General features: G+C 41.6%; 1 protein-coding gene across 1 annotated transcript; it reads right to left on the reverse strand.

The window, feature by feature from the left end:
* Window positions 1-2,868: 2,868 nt before the first annotated feature.
* LOC134191541 (uncharacterized) lies at window positions 2,869-6,526 on the reverse strand. The gene has a single exon (XM_062660162.1). The coding sequence runs from the start codon at window positions 6,524-6,526 to the stop codon at window positions 3,047-3,049; it is 3,480 nt and encodes a 1,159-aa protein (XP_062516146.1). The 3' UTR covers window positions 2,869-3,046.
* Between the last annotated feature and the right edge of the window lie 5,330 nt (window positions 6,527-11,856).

Below are 11,856 nucleotides of genomic sequence, written 5' to 3' on the forward strand. Positions count from 1 at the left end.
AACGTGAACAACAAAACACGACAGTAGCTCTTAGTACTCAGTGATTTTTCTACAATACATTTGATGTGTCCTGGGACGCATTTGATGAGGTTGGGATGCAGATTTCAGACAGCGGGACGCATTCTATTATGTGCATTCTTGTTTATAGAACGCACACTGGTAGGTTTCGACTACTGTCTATTCCCCATAAGGTCGAACTTCAAAAATCTGCAATATTTTTGCTGCTTTATGGACCTTCCTGATGACCTTGGAATGGTTAGGAACCGCAGGACCTGGCGTTTTTTGTTTATTAGGTTATCTAAGCTCTTCCTACAAAGGAAACAGAAGGATTATTAAAACATTTCAGATACAAGTTGTGGAGCTGTGGTCATTATCCAATTATCTTGTAAGACATACAGACCAGCAACTGCAACCATGGTGTAACAACTGAAGCAGCGCTATTAAGCACACCTGGTGTGACCTCTATCTCATACCTCACTTCCTTATGGGGAATAGACTTTAGTCTGTAGGTTACTAGCAGGCGTGTTCTTTTTATGTACTGCTGAACTGAGTACTTGCTCAAGTAACTGTTGACATACGGAGTGTAGGGTGTCGATTTGGTGAGTCTGGGCAACGCGTGAACTGTTAGGTAGCACAAGCTAGCACACGTGAAAATGTAGGCTGCTCTCCCTTCAACTTCAAACTTTCAAACGCCTCATTTCTGTGAGATAGATAGATAATCATGCAGTAATGGGCACACAAAATATGGAGTGCATGCCTTCTTCTGGCTGCAGGACTCAGACTGGTCATACCAGTAACAAATGCTGGCTGTGAAAGAGGATTCTCTTGTCAGCATCACATTATGACAAACTGCAGAATTATTTGTGTGAAGAGAAAATTGATAGCTTGATGCGCATTTCACTAGAAGGACCACCTATGTATCAGTTTAATTTTGAGCTTGCATTTTGCAAGAGAAAAGAGCAGAATGCTGGAAGGTTACAGGTCTCTGAGTGCAAAGTGTTATAGGCACTCACTGCCACATCAACATGATAAACATAATTACAGACTTATTAATTAAAAGTCTATTTGCACAAGATTGGTTAATAATCTAGTAAAATTTGCCTACACGTTTGTTTGATATAGACTATAGTAGACAGTATTCGCTTACTTGACAGCACCTAGGCGTAATTGTTGTAAGAACATGATGAATATAGTCACAAACTGTTACTATTTGTATAGACTTTTGTTTGAATTTTGGTTTATGAAACCTGTCTACAAGTTAACTGTTCATTGATATACATACATTACAATTACATTCAATGTAGGAAATGTTTACTACCACATTGCCAACTTTGGCCTTGCCTCTTTATGGGTGGGGCAGAATATGCAAAATAGATGAGGACGCATGTTTGAAGGGGTTAGGAAAATCACTGGTACTTAATAGTTGAAATTGTTAAATATAGTTTATATATATATATATATATATATATCCTTAAACTCTCTTTCTGAACTTGTTCCAGTCACGATTGAGTTGAATTGTTTCAATTCTTTGCAGTTAGGATAGCAGGGAGCATATTTAAAGTAATTAGTTTTGGGGAATGAAGACCCATCCCTTAGGGACTATTTGTAGACTATCCTTGGAAAAATTATATTATTGAATCTTTTGATTCTTGAGTGTTGATTATTGATTGTACTTTCCAGGAATCTTTCTCAATTGGCCCAATGAGTTGTTGAAGACCAACCCCTAAGCGACTATTTGTAGACTATCCTTCGAAATTTAAATTATTTAATCTTTATTAAACTTGGTGATTCGACTATACATAATGTCATCAGTGTCAGTATTTAGGATGCATTCCTTACTTAGCATACATTATGCTTTGTCTAGCTTTGCATACACTGTAACAGTATATTCTAAGTGGTCAGAAAATCTTTTGAGGGCTTTCTAGACTAAGCCAGCATGCAGTTTAGACTATTGATGATGACATCATTTGCTGCGAGGTACTCCAAAACACCAAATGATATTCTTGTGGAACAACTCTGCCACTAGGCATGGCGTGATTCCTATATCCAAAATGCCCAGCATAGCACTCAGACGAATGTTAAGCAATGCTGTCTGTAGATTTGTCATAATTGGAAACGGAAATGAGATCTCCCCTTGCAGGACCACGACTGTGGTTAAAAAAGGAACATGAACTAGTTTTATGGGATCCATAGGCGCCTCGCTTTTGTGAGTAACACGTCCAACAGAGTTTTCAGACCGTCTACTGAAACACCAATCCTAGCTAGACAATACGTATTTGTTGAAACCCTAGCTGTCATGGAAGTAAACATGCAAACTTCCTAGTAGTTTAGATTACGTATATAGGCTTGGTATAGGTATTCGTCGTTTTGTGATCATGATCAAGACAATTGAAATGTACAGTCTAGGTATGCACTCAGTTCCGTTGTAACGACAGTGGTATGGTATTTACTGACATAGAAATTGATATCAGCAAACATTGATTAACAACAGTGTTAAATGCAGCACAGTGTAGTAAAGGATTGATTGTAGTATGGTACATGTGAATAGTTGACTGTAGGTGGCATTCAACTCCTGAAGGTGTTTCAAGAATGGGGTGACAGAAGTTCATGAGGCTTTTTCATTGCCATTTGCTCACTTAATTAAATGAACCCTTCTTAGTCTCATCTGTAGTCGGATTTTTGAGGTAGGTCCTATCATGAAACGTGGTCGTGGGGAGGAGAAATTTGAGATTTGTGTGTACCCACACGTGCGCATGCGCGCACACACACACACACACACACACACACACACACACACACACACACACACACATATATTAGAGAGAGAGAAATAATATTATATTTTTATAACAAACTACTACTACTACTACTACTACTACTACTACTACTACTGAGAAGATATGGTGTATTTGAAACAATAGCAGACTACGTATACACAAACGGCAACCTACAGCGAATGGCAATAAACTATTACTACTACTAAACAATTACTGTCATATACAATAGTACAACTTTTACTACTACTATGTCATGTACAGTAAAGTCACTAAGCTGAGGAGGCCAGGTGCCCCTCAGACGTAGCCAGGAGAATATTGTTTTCCGGCCTGACGTAGCGTTTGCACCTGCTGCCCCTGATGCACATTATGGAAGCTCTTAGGAGTGCGAACCCGAGTCGACATCTTAGCCAGTTGATCACGCTACCGTATGGAGTGTCCTTTTTCTCAGATATCATTGAGGCCAGCTTTTTGGTAAATGACGTTGTAAGCTTGCTCATGCCACCAGTGCAAGAAAGGATAATAGGTGTAAAGGAAGCATTTTCTACTTTTCTCAGTCTTTCTTCATATTTCCTTTTCTTCTCTTGTTCCTGTCTTCTATAGCATGATGCAACTTCAAAACATGTGTACGAGGTGGCATTGGGGTTAAACACCCGGACATCAAAATATGTCTTCTCAAATCTTCCTCCCCAAAAACCTCTTGCCGAAATGTCTAATCTTGCATCATCATCTCGACTGCTTGAACGTAAAGAGAACGTCTCTCCACTTAGTGATTGCAACGTGGGCTCCGTTTCCACATCATGACAGACATCAGACAACAGATGAGAAAACATATCTCGGATTTCATTATGGCGTATAGTTGGAAAGCCTCCCGTGGGGCAGGACATAGCATGCTCCACTGACATTTTTCCACCGCAAGGGCAAGATTCACTCATATGAGGGGGGACCCATCCATATCTGAGGCATAGAGCATCTCTGAATGCAGACTTATGTAATGAGAAGCCGTGATCCTCCAATGGCAGCACTGTGAGCCAGCTTGATGCCCCCTTTTCATTTGCTAACTCGAACATTCTTTTATGTTGGTGTGAGAGGTTATCTCGAACATTATCAGCAAGAGTTTTGATTTCTAGCCCTTTGTGCTTGCGAATTTGCTTTTTGAGAGAATCCTGTTGATCTGGGGCATCTCCTAGAGTGATCTCCTGATTCAAAATGAAGTCAACAAGCGGTGCAGTCATCTTTCGAGAGTTTAAGTATTCAGAAGACAATGAAGTTGGATCTGTGATTCCCAGACCACCAAGTCTGGCTGGTAAGGAGAAGAGTTTTCTTTCCAGTTCTCCAGGGGCCGAACGACCAGTTATAGCAGGAATCAGTTGAGATTGTATTGATGATTCTAAAAGCCCAGCAAAAGTTTTGAAATTCTGATTTGTTCTCGCAGTAAAAATCCACCTGCCCAGAAGACCGTGACTTAATGCGGAATGAGCTGCTTGTGGCTGACTTTGGGCAATGGAAGCCAATTTGTCAATCTGACGTGTCCAGTCTAAGATTGCATCACTGAGATAGCCGTTACAGAAATTTTCAGTTCCCAGTGCAGCTCCTAAATACTTTCGACCTTCAGAGGTGATGTTCACAGCCGTTTTTGAGAACACACGTTTGGCTTCTTCAAGGCAATTCGGTTTGACGATCAACCAGGATTTCTTGGCATTTGGAAAGTATCCAAATTTTTCTCCATGTATGGAGAGTTTCTCCCACCATTGTTTGACTGCTTGTATCTTTCCTCCGGCTGCAGCATCATCGGCATACCAGACTTGGGTGCTGCCTTCTGTTTGTACTTTTTTCAGCAGAGGTACTGTGGCCAAGGCGTACATTGCCATCGCGAGAGGATCTCCCTGTGTGGTTCCCTCACGCGACAACAAGACTTCCCCACCAACGAATAGGGGTGAAGGCTGTTGATATGTGTTGAGCAATACGGTATGAATTGCTGGACAAGTGCTTGAGATGTTCTTTAGAGCCAATTGACGGTTCAAGCTATTAAAGGCATTTGTTGCATCTACAAGTAGTATGGCTTCCGTATTGTCATCTTCAAACAATGACTGCATGGCATGTATTGCAGCCTCACACCCAGCAATCTGTCCTGCACAAAGCTGCAAGGTTCCGGTTGCCGAGAGTACGTCAGACTTGACCACAGAAAGAACCGCCTTTCCAATAATTCTTCTAACTGTCTCACACACACCAATTGGTCTCACCCCAGGATTTTTGTTCAGAGGTACAAGACGACAAGCCACTAGAGCTGAGAAACCGTCAGGATCTACTATCTCTGTTGAAATTCGACGAGCAACAGCAGCTAGAGCATTACAGAGATCTTTGGAGGAAGTGTGAAATCCCGTACACAGGCGTTTCCATTGAGTCGAGTCAAGGCCAGAAGGACCAGCTGCACCAGAACATCGCATTGCTGTATTCCTGATCAGTTGTCCATCAAGAGAATCAAACAAGACAGGATGGACTGGAGAAGCGTTCTCTTTAGAATTCACAACATAGTCAGGATCGAGGGAAGAAGCATTTGGATGTTTTTCTTTGAGTACATCTCTCACGGTTTTTTGACTTGAATTTGTCAGGTAGTCATCCAGGTGTAAAAGACCATTAGCACCTTCATCAGACAGTAAACGCATAGCAGCATTCACATTTCCTTTCTTCAAATGACCAGCGAAAACGTGAGGAAGATCGTCGATTTTGGTTGCCTTGTTAGAAGACCTACTATAAGTTAGATGTTGTTGGATCGTCTTGGCTTCATACAACAGAGCCTTGATATCACCCGCCTTCCAGGCTTCTAAGCGACGGGTCAGACAAGAGACATGATCAGGACCTCTGGACCGCTTGTGTGGCTTCTGTAGCAGAAGATGGGGCATCACCATAGCAGCAGTCAATGAGACACACTCAAGAGCAGATGCACTTGCATACGCATGAAACAATCTGGCAAGTTCGGAGGCGAACATTTTACCAGTAGAACCGTATGGTACTTGAAATAAATTCTTTCTCCAATGAACAACTTCTTGGTAAGCCTGTTCTATTTGACTCATCACTTCAACACCATTCAGTGAACCCCAACTGAAATTTGGTGATGCCATCACTCTGTAAGGAAGGCGTTCATGTAACTCTAGGGAAGGAGAAGCTGTTTGATTTAAGTCATGAATGTCTTCATCTTCCTGGGTGTTAGATATCATATCGACAATGTGAGCGACTGGTGAACTTGTCTGCTGTTGCAATTTAGGATGGACCCTGGACTGTTCAAGTGTCTGCTTTTGCGATAACTTAGAACAAGGCAGTTGCCTTTGCGACAACGAAGAACAAGGTGGGTGCAGCTGGACGGCATCGGAAAAAAGCATTCTTGTTGCAGCAGTAAGGACACTAGATTCTAGACTGGATGAAGAGAGTGCTTTACCTCCTGGAGAACTAGACCGAGCAACAACCGAAGCGTAAGACAGTGGCTTATCATGACCTGAATGCTGATTCACTGGCGAGTCCATGATTGTAGGCGCCTGATGATCATCACTTGACATGCACGGCTTCGTCGGGGATATCTTGCTAGAAGTGGTACCAGCAGTTTTAGGACGTTGTAGTTGATATTTCCCTCTTGCTTCCCAGTTTTGGCAGCGGTTGTGGTTGAGTGGATTGCAATTTCTACAGAATTGGCCCAACTTGGCACAGCGACAGTTCATACAGCGGCCGCTGCTGTTGCATAAGCAGCATTTAGACATCACCGAGAGATCGCTGGACAGTTGAACACTTAGAAGTAGAAGTTACAATTTAAATCTCAGACCAATATGTTAAGGAGTAGACAGTGACGAGGCTGAACAGAACAGGAGACTTTTGAAATTCAAATCTCGGTTGACCGTTGAAAGAGATTTTCTGTCCCCCACACTATAGAATCGTTGTGGATCGTGGTGAAACCAAAAACAAACGAATGATGCGCGCCGCCATGACAGGTCTACATCCGGGACTACTACTACTACTACTACTACTACTACTACTAAAATTGGTGGCGTTTGTATATATGTATAAGTTTGATAGCCGGCTAAACAGGATCAAGCACGAGGCTAAAATTTGAGGTATGGGCATAACTCGGCATCAGTAAGAACATAGGCAGGATGGCATCAACCTCCAGCTTTAGTCGGGGACCCTTTTGGGGTGCAATGTAGAACGACACAGTGCTGTAGAACTACCGCTATGGGCCGGGTTTGTCATTAAATTCAGGAAGGAGACTGAACGCCGCTAATAGACTTAATTTGAAGAAAGATGCATTAATTGGATGTTATCTCATAGCGCAGTTTTGTTTTCTCATAAGGTCATTCATTGTTGTCCACATGTCTTTATTACATTACAATGCTTAAAAGGAGACTGAATGCCCCTGATAGACTCAATTTGAAGAACGCTGCGTTACGCGGATTTCATTTCATAGCGTAGTACCCTGTGATACCTGGTGTACCTCGGCACAGGCTTGAGCTAAAGGTTGGTGCGCCCATCATTCTTTTACGAAACCTTGACCCTCCAACGCTTTGCAATGGAACATGATTGGTGGTTAAGCAGCTCCTACCCCATGTAATCGAAGCAACCATCATCACAGGACACAATGTCTTCATACCAAAAATTCCAATCAGGCCTTCAGATCTCCTTTCAGCTTCAGTTTTCTGTGTGTCTCAGCTTTTCAGTGACGATCAGCAAGGCTCAAAGGCAGTCTCTTAAGATTGCTGGCCTCAGTCTTACCACACCGTGCTTCTCACATGGTCAGCTATACGTGAGGTGCTCAAGCATCGGCTTCTCAAGCAATCTATTCGTACTTGCACCAGAGGGAAAGACACAAAACATTGTTTACCCTGAAGCTGTCACATCTTGCAAGTAAATATGAATGCTCCCAGAGATCAACCAGCACGTGTCTATTCTATTCCACCAAATCTTTAAAAAAATCGGGTTTTTTAAGAGCTACCAAATACGCTCAGAGAGAGTCAGATATTACTGACCTATAGTCGATGTAATAAACGAGAGGTGTGTGTGTGTGAAAGAAATTCTTCATGAGAATTCTTCAGAGATACACTTCATAATAAATTGGAACAGGTGAATGAGATATACTTTATCAATGCATACAACGATAAATTAATTAACCACTAATAATCTAATCTGCCCATGCAGACAACAGGCCAGTAAGCTCACTGGCTCCCTGGCTCACTGATATAGTTACTATAGTATATTTGCATATACATATATAAGCTATATATTATTACATTCTATAGTAGCCAGTGAGCCAGTGAGTAAGAAACTACACATGACTTTCAAGTTTCTGTCGCCCAGATATATATATCTCTGAACAGGAAAGTCGCTGCAAATTTCTCGGAATGGGACACTCCGTTAAGTTCAACGGGATATTAACTAATTAGCACATTCCAGTTTATTCGAACAGCCTACACTAGTCATTTGAACTGAATCCAGACAGGGAGTGTGTCGATTTCTACCAAAAAAATTGCACATGACTTGTCTACACATGCTTAAACTGAGTCTTCCGTCATAACACTACAGTACTCTGCCGTACGAAGGACGGGTCATGTATCTAGTATATATATATATATATATATATATATATATATATATATATATATATATATATATATATACATACATACCAAGAGCTCAATGGAGAGCCATATGGGACCACGCCCCTTTCTGTTGTGCGACCTGAATTAGAAGCCTCACTACGCTCGGCAATAATATGGTCATTAGATGATTTGTTTTCCTTGACAGCATCTAATCTTGACAAGTACAGCCACCGTTGTACCAGGCACTTTGTTTGTGTTCACTCCGCTTTGGTTTTCCAATTCCACTATGCCTTACCTCTGACAGCAGGTGCTTCAAAACAACTTTGCAGAAGCAGGATTCACAGAGTCATCTTTTCGACAGATCAACTAAGATCAAGCAGAGCTCCGCGTAGTGAAAGCAGCAGGCACATCAACTCTACACTTCCTTGCTAATGCTTGTCATCCAGCCATGTAGGAGCTCAGAGACTATCCTGGATATTACCCAAAGTTTTCGGACATTGTCCGTGCTGAGTTGTATAATAAGTACATAGTATTTTAATACCAGTCTCATTGTAGCATGTTGCTTATGACGGTCACCATAAATGAACCCTACAACGTAGAGCATTAAGGTCTAAGTCACAACTGGCAAGTCCAAGGCTTCAACCAGCTGGACCATTTTAATTGCATTTGGAAGTGTGACAAATTTTAAGCAGACATAGATAGATACATACATATGCAGGTACTAGTCTCACGTAGCCAGCCCCTCCCCTTTTCTATTTTCTATTTAAAATAGAAAGGGAAGGGGCTTTCTATTCAGTTACAGCTTTTTTGTAATTATGTTCTAATAGACTATGCTCAGTCACGTGACTCTAGTTAAGATAGTTTTGTTTTTATGGCTCATCGCTGACATTGCAACTGATTCCCCTTTTTGTTTGTTTACTGCAAAATTTTCACTCAAAATCTGCCTTTGCTATAATTGTATTACATATACTAGTAGTGTCACGTATACTAGTAGTTGTTCATCTGGGTCTACCTATTGCACGTACGTGTGCATCATTATTTTTACACCTTTCCTGCTCACCTATGTTTATGTGCAGCTACTGCAGAGCTCGTTGCAGTTTAGTTTAGAATCAACTGTCATTTCGACACGCTTTATTGTCTTGAAATGCTCCAAAGTGCTTATACAACAGCGGAATTCCCTTTATTTTATGTGTGTGATGTTCTTGGAATAGTTTTCTCTCTGCAGGGAGCTACAAGTACCAAGGTTTACTTTAATATACTAGTGAAAAGTGTTATTGGCTGATGGTGCCAACAAAATTTTGGCAGTGTTGAGGTACAAATTTTTGGAAGTGTGGAGAACAAGGCGTGTTGAAAGGACGATGACAATTATTGATTATCCAGGTGATCAATAGTGGTGATCAATTGGTAGTACAGTTACAGTATTCTATGATTTCAGCTATGAGTCATAAGAAACGGGTCTTTTGTAATGGGTATGTGACTTAGCATACTCAAAGGCACTGGCTAACTTCTAGTCACAAACTTCTTGTCTGTGTGACTACCTACTCTTTGGTGTATGTTCGGAATGTCCCGTGTCTTCTGTGGAGCCATTCACAGAGCAGTACGTTTGTTTGATTGCACACCACAACTTCAGGCAATCAGACAACCAATTATCCACTTTTGTCCGAAATAAACAAGGTAAACTAGTCTGCAATGGGCAACACTAAATCAATGATGTTTCCTACTCACTGCAATAATTATATGGGAACTTAACATGCAGGGAGCGGTTGTGCATGGGTAGGGCAGTGAGCATTTCTTGTATACTAAAACATTTAGTAACAGGCACTAGTCTCGTGTAGACAAACTACTCCCCTCTAGCTGTTTGTTTGGTGGGGAGATACCTTGGTATAGGTCTTGGGTGTTGTAGTTCTGCTCCCCATCCAATGATGGGAGCATCTAGATATAGAAACTTAGTCTTCTATACCTGTATCTGAGTTATTAAAATATTTAATTAACACGTGGTCAACAGGCATGCATGCAAGTCAACAGTGATTATGAAAAATGCCAATTAGCACTAATGAAAGAACTTAGAGAGTGTTTCCACCGGGCCTAGTCATGATTAGTTTGGCGCTAGTGCACTAACACCACTGTTCACATCTCAGTCCTAGTTATGATTAGTGTAATGCCATTCTATCGCTGTAGAGAGTAGTATTACAACCGCATTAGTGGCATTAGTGGTTGTAGGTGACTTTGGCACGTGAAGTAGTATACAAGAAGAGCATGCCACCGATGTTTCTGATGTGGTGTTCTATTCTTAATATACAAACGCAGTAACAACATGGCAACGTATACTGAAGCGCTAGTTTCTCGTAGCAAGACCCTTCCCCCTACATCCCTGCTGGAAGTATGTAGGCGAAAGGGTCTGTATATGTGAGACTACGGAAGGGCATGCAGATGTGTACTACATACTACGTGCCTGTGACAGCTTTCTGCCGTCCCTGAAGGAGCTGCCAGAGAAAGCAAACAAAATATTTTCCTCTCTAGTTAAAACCTAAAGCAATTGATTAGTCAAGACAATTCACGCGAATTCTTGCCCAGATATGACAGATGAAATCTGTCAAGGCTAATTACACTCATGTGCCCACACTTACAAATCATAATTAGCAGCGTGAACGCGGTTGCACTGATGTTGGCTTAATCATAGTTAGTCCAGATGTCTTTGTGAACACGCTCTAAGAAGTGTGAAAATTATAGGGCCTTGGCCATGGTCAGGGCTGGGTGGTTTCTTGATCTTTGAGGTAATAATTGAGGCAGTATGGTAAAAGGCCCAGACAAATTGTTTCTTCAGAAGCAGCTTTGGAAGGAGAAATGTGGAAAGTGTGTAAAAAATGTCTGATGGCTGATAGTTATTAATATTGGCGAGCAAAGTGAGTCTCTCTTGTCATGTCAATTGAGGTCGAGACATTTATATTTATTAGGGTGAGCCTTGGCAAGACCCTTCCTATGTGTACTGTAATGTGTTGAGATGTGTGTGATGGTACGTACGTATGTACATACTTACAACCGATGGGTCGGCTGGAAATAACGTTGATTTTGGTCCAATCACAGACATGATGGTTTGTGATGTCACAATGCAGGTATAAGTGTAATAGCTGTACGGCTCTCCAGGTTGCTTATCACACTTCTACCAGCTTGTGCCTGTTTGCAATTGTCGTATTAGTTCCATGGGACTGGCACGCAGCAACCTGGAGAGCTGTACAGCTATTACTCTTCCACCTGCTTTGTGATGTCACAAACCATCATGTCTGTGATTGCTGCCAAAAATGCAACTAAATGTGTGAAAACGTTGCTTTTACAAAGAAACTTACGTTAGCGCTCTATCCATGTTCTCCTGGATGTCCAAACGTGCGTGTCCTCTTCCGGCTGTTTATGAAATACTCGTAGCTTGATTTGAAGCAAATTTACAGGCAAATTTCTTTCCTAGAGTATCTGCGAACGGTATGAGCATTCACACCACCAAGTGG

The sequence above is a fragment of the Corticium candelabrum genome, chromosome 15 (genome assembly GCF_963422355.1).
Source record: "Corticium candelabrum chromosome 15, ooCorCand1.1, whole genome shotgun sequence".
NCBI lineage: Eukaryota > Metazoa > Porifera > Homoscleromorpha > Homosclerophorida > Plakinidae > Corticium > Corticium candelabrum.

Excerpts from the sequence above, each read along its gene's own strand:
- LOC134191541 (XM_062660162.1), bottom strand. The coding sequence starts at position 6,526 with ATGTCTAAATGCTGCTTATGCAACAGCAGCGGCCGCTGTATGAACTGT.